Here is an 18984-nt window from a genome sequence, read left to right as displayed (position 1 = left end):
ATATCTGGACATGCTGAAAAATTGGTTGTTTCTTCAACTGCACAAAGATGCCAATGATTTTATTTTTATCCCTAACGCCCTCCCCCCTTTCACCTTGATGTGCGTAGGTTGGCTTGACAACAAGATCTTGTTTATTGCTTTTGGCCTTCCATGTCGCCAGACCTCGCACCTTGTGAGTGTTTTCTGTGGAGGAATATAAAACATAATTTTTGCCTGCATATGGCAGTTACTCATCGAGAGGTGAGAAATTGAATTGTTGGGGCTGTTGATTCAATAAACTCACATTTTTGTTTCAAACTTCAAGTTGTGAAGCTATGCTTTAGTACATGTGATTAAAATTTTCAACTGTGGTTGTGATTTGTTGGCCAATTCCACTGTATCATTTAAGCATGCCACACATATTTGCAAATGCTGAAAAGCTGTGTATGGGTTTTGTAATGGAAAAGATGCTGTTGCTTGTAGAGAAAAGGTAGATGATTTCCTAACTGCAGAGAATCAGAGTCCACAGTGTTTGCTCACGTTTTCACTAAATTGTGTAAGATTTTTGCAGTTTTCAAAGACATATCATACCTGAGTGTACAAATGAACAGTGTGGATGAAGTAAAAGGCATTATTCAGTTGGTAAAATGTGGTCTTCCAACAAGCACATGCAGAGTTTCTACATGAATTGGCATTGCACACACAAGAATGGGCAGATGTTACATATAAATGGCTTCAATCATTTTTATTCACAGTGATGGTGACATAAAATGTTTTATATTATTACACAGTTATAAATTATGTTAATGGCAACTATTGTTAATATTAATGTAGAAATAAAACAGAATATTAAAAATTATTCATGTTCTAAGTAAATAACTTCCAGCTTGCATTACTAAATTTGTTACAGGCAGCCTCAGAAGAACTTGAGTTTTGCTAATTAACTAAAAATTTGGCTATGAACTTAAGCACCAAACCAATATACAGCAAATGCTCAACTTTCTGGCTATAAGATTAAGTGGATGCTCTGAATATCCAAACAACATCAACAGACAACAAATCTTGTTTCCTGCATTGTGGAAAATGTCGTGTCATGTGACTAGGGCCTCCCATTGGGTAGACCATTTGCCGGGTGCAAAACTTTCGATTTGATGCCATTTCAGCGACTTGCGCTTAGATGGGGGTGAATTGATGGTGATTAGGACAACACAACACCCAGCCCCTGAGTAGAGAAAATCTCTGACACAGCTGGGACTCGAACCTGGGCCCTTGATATTGACATTCTGTCATGCTGACCAATCAGCTACCGGAGGCAGACATTGTGGAGAATGATTGATTGGCACCAATAATAATAATAAAGAGTGAGTGTATATATTTGGTTGGTGCATAATTTTGTAGCATTTTTCCATAAGTTCAATAAACACAAGAGATACACATAAAAGAGACTTTAGTCATAAATAATATATTCTCCTTCACTACTTAACAGCCATCTAACAATGCTGGGATATCTTTTTGATTCTGCGACTATAGAAGTCACACGGTTTAGAGATGAAGAACTTGTCAAGCCACGTTCAGAGGACATTTTCTTTGGGAAAGGAAATTCCTTGAAGATTGTTCAACAGAGAGCAGAAAAGGTGAAAATCTGAAGGTGCAGGATCAAGTGAAGAAGGTGGGTGTGGAACGACTTCCCAACCCAACTCCTGTATAGAGTTTTTTGTCAGTCTACCAGAATTCAGGTGGGCGTTATCATGGAGGAGAATCACTTCATGCAGTCTTCCTGGTTGTAGTTCTTGGACTGTGTCTGCAAGATGTTTCAGTTGTTGATAATAAATGTCAGCAGTGATGGTTGCACTTCAGGGAAGCAATTTGTCGATAAAAACCTATAGCAATCGGAATAACAACATGCAAAACAAAAATGAAATGAACTAATGCACCAATCTAATAGGTACGCAATGTGCATTCATTAACTGTAGCCCATAGTTTCCAGTCACTTACAATTGTTTGCAGAATGCACTCTAACTGTCCGCATTCTGTGTTCTCTCTCTACCTGGGAATGGGGCAATGTTGTGATCAGCAGGACTTTCCTCTCCGATTGATGCGTTACTACATCCCACTCAATACAGATGTTTGGAATGTGGACCACGACATTTTAATCAGTGCACCATACATCAAATAGAGCTGATGCAATGCAGTCTGAGCCAGTTCCTAATGCTTGGCATAGCCATTTTGCAGCACTTCTAGTGTCCAAATCAGATTTCTGTTCACTTAATTTCCAGGCTCATTAGTGACTTTCATCAATAATATGAGCTCCTATGACATCATACACATAATCATATCGTTCACATCCCAACCAATACAATGCTGACCTGTAACACACTATCATACCCATACGACATATACTAAGAATCACCAGTAAACCCACAACAAATGTAGTGCAAAAGGTGACAGTGAACCTAAGAAGTACACTCTGCTGACTTCATCACAGTATTGTTTCTGCAGCCACTTTCTGAGTAAAGGATTTTACATGTTCTAGAAAGCCTGAGGAAGGGATTTCTAGCAGGAGGAACTCTTCCCTTCAAGTGTGTGTGTGTGTGTGTGTGTGTGTGTGTGTGTGTGTGTGTGTGTGTGTGTGTGTGTGTGTGTGTTGCCCATGCACCACAGCTGCATCTGAACATGCACATCATTCATCATTTCCTCAAGTCTCACCCTTAAGTCTGCAGACACAACTACTAGAATCTCATCTGCATATGTAGCGGCGCCTTCAACAGTATCTTCCCTGTTTAGCAGGAGGTCAATACTAAGATCTCTGATCAATAGACCACTTACACAACCTCAAGGAGAGACCTTGGCAATCTTTTTGATTACTTTTCTCAGCTCCTCTAGCTACTGGACACTACACACACCACAATAATCAACAAAGCTCTTGTACAGACATCTGGGGACCCCGAGATCTCAGAGGCATACAAACATTGCAGGCCACCACAGATTACTGAATTTGCCTGGGATACTAATCATGACATTCAACAAGGAGATGACTGTAGATGATTGGAATTTTATCTCTGGCTTATTGCATTTCAGCAACTAGTCCTTTAGTACTGTTTACTGATGAAGCCACTTTCACACATGACAGTATCTATAACACTCATATATCACACTGGCAGTGCAACAAAAACCCACAAGCCTCTGTGGAGACACCTTTTCAAGAACGTTTCTCTGTAAACGAGAGGTGTAGGATGACAGACAATCAGCTGATGGAGCCTCTTGCATTACTGCATCTTCTTACAGGACCTAGTTATCTGTATTTTCTTGAGAGTAAGTTTCCAGAATTATCAAAATCAGTTCCTTTACCTACAAGGGTGAATATGTTATTCCACCATGATGGGGCCCCACATATTCTACTCATCACATTGTAGTCATCAAAATTCTAATGAGACATCATATAAACCCAACATTCCTATCAGAAGACAGGCCAGCAGAAATTATCACATTCATTGGCCATCAAGATCCTCACACCCTACCCCTTTAGATTTTTTGTCATTGGTGATGGCTGAAAGGCAAGAGCTAGAAATATAAAAGTAAACACAAGAGATGGATTGATCAATCAGATTATGAATAGTGCGCCCTAATAAAAAAGGTGGCCTCAGAAGAGCTACACTTGTGGTTACCAAGTGAATTCAAAAGGGCATTGAAGTTGGAGGTGGGGCTTACGATATTCAACTTCAAACTTAATAATCTGAGGTTGCTTATCACCTTCTATGAGTATTTGTTTCAGTCACTTTTTAAACAGCTATACCTCTGAAACAAATGAAAACTGGACACTTGTTATGTAAAATGTTTTACTTGAAAAATGTCTAAGAGCACCTAAAATATTTATTATTCCTCCTTTAATACTCTGTACATCATATCAGTTCTGCAGTTATTTATTTATTTTATAAATTATCATAAAAACTACCACAGTTTTCTTAAGACACATTTTATTTTTGAAACTTTGTTTCATGTACATGTGCACATGAAGAAGAATATCTTACTCTGATCGCCATCTTCTCCTCTTCTTGCTGTCCCGACAAAAAACACAGATCCATCTTCAGAGATCAGCACTGCATGAAGACCTTCATGACCAACAGCAAAGTGAGTTATTTTAGGAGACTTAGTGATTGGTAGTTCAGCCCATTTGCCATTTCTGAGACCTCCTTGTTTGATTCCAAGACTTGCCGATTTGCCACAATAGAAGACCTGAACAGGGGGAAAGCAGTGAAGCATTGTATGTTACTAATTACACCAATATAAACACTAAAATGAGTTTCTCAGACATATTTTGGCAGAATATGCAATCATGTGCTTTTCTGAAGTTTTGATACAACTTTTTTTTTTACCATTAACTACATTTTAAGCTGCTACAGGATCATCAGCACATGGAAGTGATACAGGAATAGTATCTGATGATGAGCTTGCAGTGGCCTGAAAACTAGTTAATGATACAGAAAATAAATTATATCAAAACTTCAAAAAAGCAATTGTTGCAAATTCTACTCAAATAAATTATTAATTTAAATCACAGTTCCATTCCAGGATATAGAGAATTTATTGCCTTACCTTTCCTGAGTTAGTTCTTATTAAACCAAAATCCTTCCCTGCGGCAATCACAGCTATTTCTTCATCATAGCCAATCTGTACAGTGTGTATCATGGTTTCTTCATCAAATGTAGCATACCCAAAAACATCTACACATTTTCTTGCTAACTTAAGGGGAAGTTCATTGACTGACACAACGGGTGAACTGGTAGGATTTATTGTACGAACAACAAAACCATCCTGAAACATATACATGAAGTGCAGATGTATAGTAACTAGAGTTCTCATTAATTCTTACTCAATTGAAGATGCTAAATATAGCAAAATTTTTGGAAAAAGTGATGATAAATATCGTACATCTTTCGCTGCTGTAATCATTCCAAGATTTTCTCCATCAGAAAACATTACGCAAGAACCACAATCTTTCCCTTCCAGGGAAACAATATCCATGACTTTCAACGATTCTCTGTCCATAAGCAGTAACTCACAGCCTTTTTTCCCAACAAATTTGAAGTACAGCATTCCCTATGAAGTAAACACATGCAGTATCAATAGATAAGAAGCCAAAACAATGACAAATAAAGTTAGAAAATAAATACTCACATAAGCAAATCCTAGCCATCCTTTTTCATCAATAAAGAAATCTGATTTGTGGATGTATATGTTAGCCTTTACAGTTCCACCGTAACCAGAGCCTATCTTGAAAAGGCCTTTTGACGTATATAAGTACAAATATTGTCCATCACTTGCCAGTGATTTTGTGGTCTGGCTGCTGTGAATATCTGTTAACACAAATGAAAACACCTGTCTCAGTTGCCTTAATACTAACAAATCTGAAATCTGTAGCTATTATTTGATGAATCAAAAGCACAAGAGATAAACAGATGTGTCTTACAATTAAAGAAAACTTTGTATATCTACTCAAAGGTGAATGCCAAGGTCTCAGACTTGCTAGATCAGTTTTAACAACTATTAAACATTACAGCAATCCCTCAACTTTTATATCTCAATTAAATTTCATGATGATAACATGTTATTGTTTTTCTTGTGGTCTTCAGTTTGAAGACTGGTTTGATCCAGTTCTTCATGTCACTCTATCCTGTGCAAGCCTCTTCATCTCTGAATAACTACTGCAACCCACATCTTCCTGAATCTGCTTATTGTATTCATCTCTTGGTCTCCCTCTATGATTTTTATCCCCCACCCCCCTTTTCCCCTCCGCACTTCCCACCAATACTAACTTGGTTATTTCTTAATGTTTCAGAATGTGTCCTGTCAACTGATCCCTTATTTTAGTCAAGTTGCACCACAAATTTCTTGTCTCCCCAATTCTATCCAGTAACTCCTCATTATTTACACAATCTACCAATCTAATCTTCAGCTTCCTTCTATAGCACCACAACTTTAATTCCTACTACAAATTTTTCTTTGTTTTCCTTTACATTTGCTCAATGTACAGATTGAATAACATTGAGGATAGGCTACAACCCTGTCGCTTTTCTCAGCTACTGCTTTCCTTGAATGACTCACAACTCTTATGACTGCTGGTCATTTCTGTACAAGCAGTAAACAGCCTTTTGCTTGCCGTTTTCATCCCTGCTACATTCAGAATTTTAAAGAGTATATTCCAGTCAACATCATCAAAAAGCTTTCTGTAAGTCTAAGAATGCTATAAATGTAGATTTACCTTCCCTTAACCTATCTGCTAAGATAGCTCGTTGGGTCAGTATTGCCCTGTATGTTTCTACATTTCTCCAGAATCCACACTGATCTTCCCCGAGGTTGGCTTCTACCAATTCTTCCACTCTTGTGTAAGAAATTTGTGGTATTATTTACCAAGCATGACTTGTTAAACTGACAATTCAGTAATATTCACTCCTGACACCATCTGCTTTCTTTGGAATTGGAAATATTATATTCTTCTTGAAGTCTGAGGGTATTTTGCCTATCTCTTACATCTTACATATTTTATAGCAGATGGAACAGTTTTGTCATGGATGGCTCTCCCAAGGCTATCTGATGGAATGTCATCTACTCTAGGGGTTTTGTTTTGACTTTGGTCTTTCAGTGATTTCTCACATTCCTCTCACAGTTTTGTATCTGCTATCTCATCGTCATCTGCAGTCTCTTTGCTTTGTATTACACTGCTTTCAAGCTCATCTCCCATGCACAGACTGTACACTCTCTTTCCACCTTTCAGCTTTCCCTTCTTTGCTTGGTATGAATTTCCATCTGAACCCTTGATATTCATACAGGTGCTCCTCTTTTCTCCACAGGCCTCTTCAATTTTCCTGTAGGTGGTATCGATCTTTCACCTAGTGAAATATGCTTCTAAACCATTACATGTGTCCCCTAGTCATTCTGGCTTAGCTATTCAGCAGTTTTTAGACATTTATATTCCCTTTAGCCTGCTTCATTTGCTGCATTTTTATATTTTCTCATTTCATCAGTTAAATTAAATGATAGCAATGTTTTGCAAAACTCTTCCAATCATTCTTTTCCCATTTCTAGTCATACTTATTAATAAAATTTCCACAATTTACAACACACATTGCAGTCAGCAACCAAGAAAACTTTTACTATCCACTGAAAAAGGAAAAGAAAACTGACGGGGATAAAAACTGCAACCAATCAGGAAACCCCCTTAGCTTTGGCTCAAGAATTTTCAACACACTGTGCAATAAACTAACAATAAGTTTACAAAGGACAGGCGATTTTGTGTGGGAGCATTAGTGATAAAGTCATCCAGTATTTCAATGTAATCCACCTTAATATGATAACTACAAAGACTGCAACAATGATATTCAGGAACAGAAAACAAACTGGGTTAAATTGAAACTTCCTACAGGGAACAACAGCAAACAGCACGAAAAATGAGTAAAGGGAATGATAATTAAAACCCAGAAAAGTTTGATGTGAGATGAGCTACCAAAGACTCTACATCTACATACAAATCAGGAAAGCACACATAAGTGGATAGCAGAGGGTACTTGGCATTGTACCACATTTTAAGATATCTTCCCATTCCCACTGAACATGGAGCATGTGAATAATGACTGCTTAGATGCCTCCTGTAATTAGTCTAATCTTCCCTTCACTGACCATAAAGGAATGATATACAATAATCTGAAGATTATCTATAGTTTCTTAAATTAATACTGGTTCCTTCCTGGAAGGTAGGAGATGAGGTACTGGCAGAAGTAAAGCTGTGAGTGCAGATTGTGAGTCATGCCTGAATAACTCAGTCGGATTAGTACTTGCCACAAAAGACAATGGTCTCAGGTTCAAGCTCTTGTCCAGCACAGAATTTTAATCTGTCAGGAAATATCTTATCAATATGTGACTGAATGTTTGTGCAGCTTTTTTCACTGTAGATAACAGTATCATCTGCAAAAAATCTGACACTACTATTAATATTGTTTTTCAGGTCATTAATATGCAACATGAACAGCAACAGTCCCAATACACTTCCTTGAGGCACACCAGAAGGTACTTCTACTTCTTTCCATTCAAGGTAACATGTTGCATTCTTGATCCAGTCATAAATTTTGTTTGATATCCCATATAACAACACTTTTGTGATAAGCAGACAAAATATTTTGGAAAGTTGTGAAATACTGCATCCATCTGATTGATCCATGGCTTTCAGGATCACATTTGATTAGAGCACAAGTTGATTTTTCCAAGACTGATGATTCATGTTCATTAAAGTGTTTAAATCATATATACAATGGATAATGAATACAACTGTGTATTTTCTAATAAAAAATAACATAAAGGCTGAAAAAATGAAGGGATCAAAAAGCAGTTGCATTACTCATAGTGCTAACACAGAGAACTTAAATCATTACTAGTCTTGAAAACTAAGTGGACTGATGATTAGAAATTGCATGAAAATAAAATAAAATTTGATAAAAACTTGTGAAATGCCTCATTTTTAAATGAAAATTTATTAAATACATCAATAATACTATTCAGTATCCAGAAATAAAAAAGGAATTTATTTCATATTTGATATTTTGCATTTTTGCACCACATTTTAATTTATTGTGAATACTGTTATTTTCATCCAGTTAATAACTAAAAATATCAACAGTTATTTTCATTAAAACATTATGATTCACATTCATTAATTAACATTTCCATTTGTTAATAAATATGAAATTTCAATGAAAGTAAAACAACAAAATGTTGCTAGCCAGATTCAAAGCATAAACTTTACAGCTACCAGACTTTCACATTAACCATTCAGCAACCTAAGACTGAGATTCAATGACTTCTTTTGTACTTCACAGCACTCAGAAACCCAGTCCATAAGGTCCCTTTGTTAGATAAAAACAAATCTGCAGTACTTTCTGGCTAGTTCACGCTTGTTATGGTTCCTTGTGTGTCATAATGATGTACTTAATAATAGCTGACAAGCTGAAATAAATCACAATAGCAATTAGTAGTTCTTAGATTTTGATTGTTCAAGACTCCCAATCTTGTTAACAATCTTCATCAAGTTATTTGAGTCTTCCTTCCTTGTACAGCACTCTCACTTCCAAGATATGCAACAGAATAAATACTAATTGTATATGAGAGAACAGATCAGATTACATGTCATGTTCCCTGTACTCAAGCCTCATTTTGTTTCTACATATGCTTGGCATATGTTTGAGGCTCATGTTCCAGAGTGTGCCTTCAGTGATATTAGGATGACTAGACTTTCTGAGTCATGATATCAGCACAATTCTGTGAGAATTTGTTATTAGACATGTCACTTGATGATGTCCATTGAACAAAAATGGTTGTGACACAATAAATGTACCTTAAGACAGCTGTGGTGATTCTTATTAATATTAAACCAAATTAAAGATTACATTGCCAACAATAATGAGAAATTTATAATGTCAGCAGTTGAAGCACTCACAAAAGAAGCTGTTAAAGTGTTGTCTCTGAAGACTGGAAGAAAGCTGTTAATAAAATGAACGGCATCATAGTAAGAGCATGGCAGAATGAAGCTGTTTTAGAAAATTCAGAGGAGGACATGATTATTTCATTGAATAACAACAGTGACAGTGACACTTTAAGCATTGTGATACTGATAAGACTCCTGTCAGTGGAGTTTTCTAAAACAGGTGTTAAAACATACGAGCAGATCTTCCAGAAAACAATGATGCCAGCACCATCTCTGTACACTGTGAGGTTTGTGAGTTTGAGCAAGATGAATGAAATGTAAGATTATGCTCATGTTCATGCAGGACATGGAAACTCTGCTCTGTGCCTCCACATGCTACTGTCAAAGTGACAGTGTTTAAGCAATTCAGAAGAGACTATGGGTCTTCCACAGGGATATGACCATTATGGCAAGAGGATGGGAATAAATGTAGCATAATGATGGACCAGAATATTTCATAATTAGCTGGATTGATGGGATACCGTTTTGGGAGAAGGAAAGATTGTAAGAAGGATGGGCATGATGATAGGGAGTTGAAGCTACAGTGAAGAATACAGTGAAGCTTTCTGAGTCTGTGGTGACACTGGATAACATGAGGTAGAGGCGACGTGCTCCATTGCTGCTTGTTTGTGTAGTGGTTAGAAAATCAGGGGCATGTGTGTGTATAGTATAGGACATCTGTTTACAGACTACGTCTGAGGGATATTGAGGGCTTTAGTGAGCCACTCAGCATATGGGAAATGGATGCTTTTTAACTGCAGATGTGTTGTTAATGCGTGGCCTGAGCTGTACAGCAGACAATTTTTAGTGTAGAAGGCACGGCAGCTACCAAAATATTAGTACTTCAAGGGTTGGTAGACTAATATGTGCAGAGGTTTTCATGTAGCCACCAGAATGGTGGCTGTCAATGATTGTTGAGACGGCACACTGTTTTAAGGATGAACATATGGTATAGATATGATAGAAGGTGTTGATGCTGTCAAGGAATGAGAATAACTTCTCGGTTCTGGGTCCAAATCATAAAAATACCATCAGCGAACCTAAGTCAGACAAGGAGTTTAGGATATTGGGGGCTAGAAATGTTTCTCTGGGTTTTTGGAGTGTGAGTGCCATGTCGATCCCCTTGGGCATGCCACAGAATCACTGTATATCTTCCCCTTAAGGAGACATAGCTATGGTTAAGGATGCAAAATCTCATGTATTCTTACAAGGGAAACTTTCCATCAAACCTCACTCAGATTTATTGCTAAGATGGCCCAGTCGATAGCCCATCAAAAACTGAACACAGTTGTTGTTGTTGTTGTTATCTTCAGTCCAGAGACGTTTGATGCAGCTCTCCATGCTACTCTATCCTGTGCAAGTTTCTTCATCTCCAAGTACCTACTGCAACCTACATCCTTCTGAAACTGCTTAGTGTATTCATCTCTTGGTCTCCCCCTATGAGTTTAACACTCCTCACTGCCCTCCAATACTAAATCAGTGATCCTTTGATGACTCAGAACATGTCCTACCAACCAATCCCTTATTTCTCTTCTCCCCTACTCTATTCAGTAACTCCTCAGTATTTACGTGATCTATCCATCTAATCTTCAGCATTCTTCTGTAGCGTCACATTTCAAAAGCTTCTATTCTCTTCTTGTCTGAACTATTTATCATTCATGTTTCACTTCCATATATGGCTACACTCCATACAAATACTTTCAGAAAAGACTTCCTGGCACTTAGATCTATACTCAATGCTAACAAATTTCTCTTCTTCAGAGATTCTTCCCTTGCCATTGCCAGTCTACATTTTATATCCTCTCTACTTCAACCATGATTAGTTATTTTGCTCCCTAAATAGCAAAATTCATCTACTACTATAAGTGTCTCATTTCCTAATCTAATTCCCTCAGCATCACCTGACTTAATTCGACTACATTCCATTATCCTCATTTTGCTTTTGTTGATGTTCATCTTATACCCTTACTTCACGACACTATCCATTCCATTCAACTGCTCTTCCAAGTCCTTTAGTGTCTCTGACAGAATTACAATGTCATCGGCGAGCCTCAAAGTTTTTATTTCTTCTCCATGGATTTTAACCCCTCCTCCGAATTTTTCTTTTGTTTCCTTCACTGCTTGCTCAATATAGAGATTGAATAACATCGGGGAGAGGTTACAACCCTGTCTCATTCCCTTCCCAACCACTGCTTCCCTTTCATGCCCATCGACTCTTATAACTGCCATCTGGTTTCTGTACAAATTGTAAATAGCCTTTCTCTCCCTGTATTTTACCCCTGCCACCTTCAGAATTTGAAAGAAAGTATTCCAGTCATCACTGTCAAAAGCTTTCTATAAGTCTACAAATACTAGAAACGTAGGTTTGCCTTTCCTTAATCTTTCTTCTAAGATAAGATATAGGGTCAATATTACCTCACGTGTTCCAAACTGATCTTCCCCGAGGTCAGCTTCTACCAGTTTTTCCATTCATCTGTAAAGAATTCACATTAGTATTTTGCCTTATTAAACTGATATTTCGGTAATTTTCACACCTTTCAACACCTGCTTTCTATGGGATTGGAATTATTATTTTCTTCTTGAAGTTTGAGGGTATTTTGCCTGTCTGATACATCTTGCTCACCAGATGGTAGAGTTTTCTCATAGATGGCTCTCCCAAGGTTATCAGTAGTTCTAGTGGAATTTTGCCTACTACCAGGGCCTTGTTTGACTTAGGTCTTTCAGTGCTCTGTCAAACTCATCACACAGTATCATATCTCCCATTTAATATTCATCTAGATCCTCTTCCATTTCCATAATATTGCCCTCAAGTACATTGCCTTTGTATTGAACCTCTATATACTCCTTCCACCTTTCTGCTTTCCTTTTTCTGCTTAGAACTGGTTTTCCATCTGAGCTCTTGATATTCATACAGCTGGTTCTCTTTTCTCCAAAGGACTCTTTTATTATCCTGTAGGTAGTATCTGTCTTATCCCTAGTGACACATGCCTCTACATCGTTACATCTGTCCTGTAACCATCCCTGCTTAGCTATTTTGCACTTCCTGTCGATCTCATTTTTGACATGTTTGTATTCCTTTTTACCTGCTTCATTTACTCCATTTTTATATTTTCTCCTTACATCAATTAAATTCAATGTCTTCTATTTTTTATTCATTATTAAACCTAATCCTGCATTACCCCTATTTGATTTTGTATTTATAACCCTGTATGCACCTGACCAGAAGTCTTATTCTTCAGGCCACAGAACTTCGCTATTTCCCACTATATCTAACTCTAATCTATCCATTTCCCTTTTTAAATTTTCTAACCTACCTGCCTGATTAAGGCATCTGACATTCCACACTCTGATCTGTAGAACACCAGTTTTGTTTCTCCTGACGACGATGTCCTCCTGAGTAGTCCCTGCCAGGAGATCCAAATGGGGGACTGTTTTACTTCTGGAATATTTTACCCAAGAGGATGCCATCATCATTTAACCATACAGTAAAGCTGCGAAACCTCAAGAAAAATTATGGCTGTAGTTTCCCCTTGCTTTCAGCCGTTCACCCAGCACAGCAACACCATTTTGGTTAATGTTATAAGACCAGATCTTGTATGGCCTCTCAAAAGATACCCCTCCATTGTGGTTGCACCTATGGTATGGCTATATGGCTATCTGTATTGCTGAGGCACACAAGCCTCCCCACCAACAGCAAGGTCTGTGATTCTTGGAGGGGGAGGGGGGATGGGGGCACTTAAAACATTAAAACAGATCAAGCACGAAAACAGGAAGAAGGTGCAGTGAACTGTGGAAACAAAACACCAAAACAGAAACACTGAAAGGTCAAAGAACAACAAGTGCAATAAAGAGCAACCTGAAACAGCAAGGGCATTGTTGTTAGGTGGTCACCGTGTTGGACTACCAAGCGAGCAAGCCGTTTATAGAATATGAGTAATGTGGTAAGAACACATTACCATCACAAGTAAATGGGATGAATAGTGAGAGTAGGCAAGGTACTAAATAGGATGTCGCACAGGAATAAAATCAACAAATAAACAGGTGTGAACTATGTTACAACAAAAGAATTAAAGAGTCAAGACTTCCAAAATGGACCACAACTTCAAAAATGTTAAAAACATATTTTTGACAGAGCACAGAGAAACTGTGATGTTCTGTAACCGTTGCATTCATTTGTTGTAGCTTAAGTGACAAACTATTATGTTTTCATCATTTCCTTGGGAGTGATCACATTCGTATTCATACAAACACCTATATCCAATATGGAGGCATATCTCACACACTTACCAGCCGTCAAATTAGGTGTGTTCATAAGAGATTCCTACCATATGACACATGTACTATCACTAATGCCACATATGACACACCAAATGTACTTTCCTGTGGAGGATTTGACTGAATTGCTGCCTTGTCACCAAACATTTGTGGTTCCCATTCGAAAGCCACTTCCTTTTGGCTACTAATAGAGTAGTTGAGCAGAATCAACTATCATTATAGGTCCCTACTTTACACCTTGTTGTTGCAAAAGGACGTTACACCACAACACAGGTGCAAATTTGAATAAAGTGAAAAGTGGGGGATGAGGGATATTTGAACACGGCTTGCCTGTGTGACACTACAACACCATGACCACTTAACCGTGATCCATTTTTCTCTTCATCTGCTCTACATTGCACTTCATCTTGTTCCTTAACTGTTTCTATTTTGCTTTCTTTCCAAAGTCCAGTACACCTTCTTCCTGTTTTCATGCTTCGTGTGTGTTCGGTTTTTTATGGGCTGTCCAACAGGCCCACTTACCACTAAATCTGAGGGGGGCATGATTGGGAGTTTCACATGTTAGTGTGTTTGATTGATGGTGTGTTTTTGGATGTATAGCCAAGTTGTTGACTGCAATAACAGGCTGGACAGAGTCCATGCCCTATCTATGGCCATTCACTGGCTCCTACTGCTGCCACTATCAACCGATAGACTTACGTTGTCTGCCAAAACCAGCTTATGTGCCAGCAATTCAGTACAGGCTGGCAAATGCACCACACACATGTAAATTTTCTGGACAATGACCAAAAGATGTGAGCTCGTTGTTGATGGTATCTCCTGCAACTGCCACAATGAGGTGCCAGCCTCACCACTAGCAGAGTGAACCTCAACGATCCAGGCACTGCAATCAAGTCATGTGCTCCACATGGACACCCATTTACCTGCCTATTTAATATGCTCCTCGATGACTGGGAGCCAGCATTTCTTTACACTCCAGGCTTTTCGTTGCCAGTACCTAGCAGCCCACCCATTGGAGCACAAGCATTTGCTTCATGCTCACACTGTCCACACTCACTGGCTCATCAGTTGGAACTAGTGTCCATTCAGTAGCAGTTACAATACTGACTCAGACACCAACTACAACTGACATATTCGGTGGACAGTTACTTGCCAAGTGTAAACTATTCTTGTAATGCAAAGTGTTAGCTCTTCCTGTAACTCAAGAAAACTGTGAAGTGTAAATATATTATTGTCAATAAACCTTTGGTCTTTTTCTATCTGGGAGCCAGTATTTTTCTATGAGCACCATGTCACTGACCATGACAGTCAAGACAAAAAGTAAACATAACAACACAGCTTGCAGTACCTGAATAAGATGACTGGGTCAGTCATCAAAGTACGATGACTGGGCAGTCCACTTCAGTTAAAGGTGTATTTGGTTAGAAGGAACTAGGTGGTGAGTTTAGAGCTAGCATCATACTGGAAGAAATAGCATTCAATGGCACCCTTGTACTGTAAACTGTTACTGGGGCACTTAGAGGAAGCTTTTCGCAACTCATACCACTTAGGTTCTCCTCCCCCCTCCCGCCTCCACCTCCCCCCCCCCCCTCCCCTTGTACTGTAAACTGTTACTGGGGCACTTAGAGGAAGCTTTTCACAACTCGTACCACTTAGGTTCTCCTCCCCCCTCCCCCTCCCCCCTTCTACTGTAACCTGTTACTGGGGCACTTAGAGGAAGCTTTTCACAACTCATACCACTTAGGTTCTCCTCCCCCTCCCCCTCCCCCCCTGGCAATGCAAGCTTCTATGAATTATGTAGATGGGAATTGTCCTTACAACACATCATTTGATTCTGCAATCCTTCTAGTCTCAAACTATATTAGCCTCTATTTCACATCCACCTCCAACCCAGTACTCACATCTCTAACTTCACCTCATTAATCTACATTCACACTTTCCTCTCTGAAGTTTCCCTCTTCCCTTGTTCTACCTCCACCCTTTTCTTAATCCACTGTGCCATCTGTTTCCATGACACCATAACTTTCCCTGCTTGTGCCAAAGTCAGCTCACCATTGCCAGATTACTATCCTGTTCCTTTGCCGCCTCTCATTCCCAACTATCAGTCTTCCTTCCCTTCCACCTCTTTCACCCCTTTCCATGTTGTTTCTCCAATCACCTTCTGCATCTGCCATGACACTTCACATCAGTTAGGATGCAGTACTTGGGCAATGTATTTGGCCAAAACAGTGTAGTCATTGAGAGGGAATCAGGATAATTACAGAGGTCTAAATCTGGATAGCCAGATGGAAATTTGAACCATATTACTCATGAATAAAAGTACTATAAACTTACTCTGGTGTCACACCATTCGATAATAATAAAAAGCCGGAAGGAAAAAACTGGGAGCACCTGAAAACAGAAGCTAAACAGAGCAGTTGAGAATTAAATGGTCAAATGAAATGTTGTCACAGGTGAAATGTAAGTATGACATGCAAGATGACAGTTGATCACGGAAGTAACAGGTTTTTGGCACATGTAATAAAGCCCCATTTCATTCAAAGTAAACATTCCCAATGTGACAATACCTCCACCACCTGCCTGAACAGTACACTCTCTCTCTCTCTCTCTCTCTCTCTCTCTCTCTCTCTCTCTCTCTCTCTCTCTCTCTCTGTGTGTGTGTGTGTGTGTGTGTGATATGGGGGGGGGGGGGGGGGCACTCGCTCACTCATCGCACACACATGTGCAAGAGAGTGCTTATGATTGCACACGTGCACTTGCTCGCATTCCAGCATATGCTTGAAGATTTAGGGCTGTTTCTAGAACATTCAGAACCAAATGTGAATAAAACCTAAAAAGAGAGGAGACACAAACTGAGTTATAGTCTCATTCACTCTCTTCGATTCTAATCATCTACACTTGCAATTTTATTCTGTCACTCAAACTGTGAAAAGGCCATGACTTGGTCATAATTCTAAAGCCTTTCCGAAAAACAAATAAAATAAAAATGTGTGGTCAGTTGACAGCTTCCAAAAAAAATGTTGATGAGCCAACAACAAATACAATAAAAACTGCTCCTTAGTATTTTAATCAGCAAGTCAGACACTTCGCAGAACTGAAAAAATATGTATTATAATTGCCAGCTAAGACAGAGAGCAGATCTGCAGATAATCCAGCCTCTGCTACTTGTTTGAACATAAAAACAATAAGTTTAACTGTGGCATACTGTGAATTGGACTCCACAAGACCTACATATTGGAGGATCTTTTCACTGAATCAAGAAGCATAATTGTACTGTGTCCTATTTGGTGACAAGTCAGGCCTACACTCATTTATGTGACCACAAGGGTATGGCACAGCCAAGTTACTGATCTAGTCAGTCACAGTTTATTGCCCATAATTTCCAGTAGTCATCTTCCACCTGATACATCTCTTAACACCTCAACAGGAAAATGATAACCTATAGCAGGACAATACACTAAACCAAAGGATCACCAGAGAAGAGATGCCTCAGCTTACACCCATCAGTGAGCACTATCATAAAGTTACTGAGATCATTTAAAGTTTCATAGAATTTAGAGTTAAAAATTTTCTGCAAATATCGCCACAAAATATCACATCTGCATTCAGTGTTGAGTATAATCCTTTCAGTTTATTTCTAAATTATTTAAAGTCCTCTGAACTGGAGCACAGTGGCCAGAAAAAATACATAAAAACATTCAGGAAAGGGCTCAAACATTTTAGTAACTTTGTCTAATGATTTTGGTTCTCAAACAGGAACTGCCTCTCATAACAGATATGAACAACATAATTTCTCCTTTGTGCTAAAAACCCTCTTTGAGTTCTCTGACTTCGATTCTTGTATTCTTTACTTTCTACTTCATGTACCTGATGTAAGATAAAAAACCCTCAGTGACAACTTTTAATACACATGAGAAGACACTCTTCAGTTGGCTGATGACTTTTGCATGTTTACTGTTGTTTTTATGTGTTACTGAGTCTTCTACAAGGTTCGGAGCAGCAGTGTGAGTCTACTGCAATGCACCTAGTAAAACAGGGCAACAGGTGCCAAGACGCATGTACCAGTCACTGCTGGCTAGCCAGATTGAATTGACAAAAATAGCCAATTCCATGTAGTTATTCCATAATATAATTGTTGCATTGAAATTAATGTTAGGGCCTTACTCTTTTAGTAATGTAAAAGTTCTTGAGCTGGTAAGAGCTCAAGATGAGCTGGAGTTTATATATTAATTGTAATTGCTGTTGTGGCCAATAAATGCAATGTTCGCGCTGAAATTGCTGGAAGTTGTTGATAAATGAATAGTTTGTGAGACCTGGAGAGAAGAAGTGGCATGTTTCCAGATTCATATCAGTACGAAGATTCAGATCCTTGAATAAGACAAGGCATATAGTGTCATTAGCTACACCTTAAAAAAATGAAAAATGTATTCAGAGTTTGATGAAATGAATCTGGAGCCTCGCATTGTTCTTCAACGTAAGACTCACTTTCCACCACAACATTCTCCCTCTCTGTGTCACTTCCAGTATTATCTCCTAATTCTTTTCCAAATGTTAAAAACTATGCATGGCAATCCAGGCAATGAAATACTAATAAAAAAATTAATGCACTGTTGTTAAATCAAGAGACAATTAATGGTGTTAGCATGAATATCAACATATTTACCTGTGCCAATCTTGACATGAAATGAATCAATTCTTGATGTTTTAGGAACACCGTGTGAAATCCAATCTGGTCTAACAAGTTTACCAAGCAAAACCCCATGGACACTCCTCTGAAGTGCTGTTAACACTGCTGGCATCTGTAAAATTCAAACTAACATCAGCTAAGGGGAATCAATCCTAGCATTGTTATTTATTAACAATAAAATAGACTACTGTCAATACTAATCAAGACATACTTGTTATAACTTCAAGTTGAACAAATATATTTCAAGGAAGATGCAATACATGAAAGTCACAGATCAAGTAAACAGAGTAAGACCTGTGTACACTTTAACAGTCAAAGCATAACTGAGTCCGAGTCTAGTGGCTGTTGGCTGGCTGGCCGCTTAGGTGGCGCTGCCGCTGCTTGGCCGGCAGACAGCGCCGTATGTAGAGGGCACGCGTAACTGTGCAGTGGCACTTTGAAAGTTCAGCGAGTCACAACACTTTTCCCCCCTTTGAAGTTTTTGTACAGGTCTTGATGGAGGTGGCCTGCAGATTGCTAACATCCATAGGTG

The 18984-nt window shown here is 38.6% G+C and overlaps 1 protein-coding gene across 1 annotated transcript in view; it reads right to left on the bottom strand.

The window, feature by feature from the left end:
• The window catches only part of LOC126267346 (E3 ubiquitin-protein ligase MYCBP2), a 1244949-nt gene that overhangs the window by 1156682 nt on the left and 69283 nt on the right, over window positions 1–18984 (bottom strand). The window contains exons 5-9 of the mRNA XM_049972469.1: window positions 18429–18564; window positions 5155–5333; window positions 4909–5076; window positions 4573–4791; window positions 4008–4212 (exon numbers count right to left, since the gene is read on the bottom strand). Coding sequence (XP_049828426.1) covers window positions 4008–4212; window positions 4573–4791; window positions 4909–5076; window positions 5155–5333; window positions 18429–18564 — 907 coding nt within the window. The remainder of the gene's footprint in view (window positions 1–4007; window positions 4213–4572; window positions 4792–4908; window positions 5077–5154; window positions 5334–18428; window positions 18565–18984) is intronic.

The sequence above is a fragment of the Schistocerca gregaria genome, chromosome 4, assembly GCF_023897955.1.
Source record: "Schistocerca gregaria isolate iqSchGreg1 chromosome 4, iqSchGreg1.2, whole genome shotgun sequence".
Classification (NCBI taxonomy): Eukaryota; Metazoa; Arthropoda; class Insecta; order Orthoptera; family Acrididae; genus Schistocerca; species Schistocerca gregaria.
This window is presented reverse-complemented; position numbering and strand designations above follow the sequence as displayed.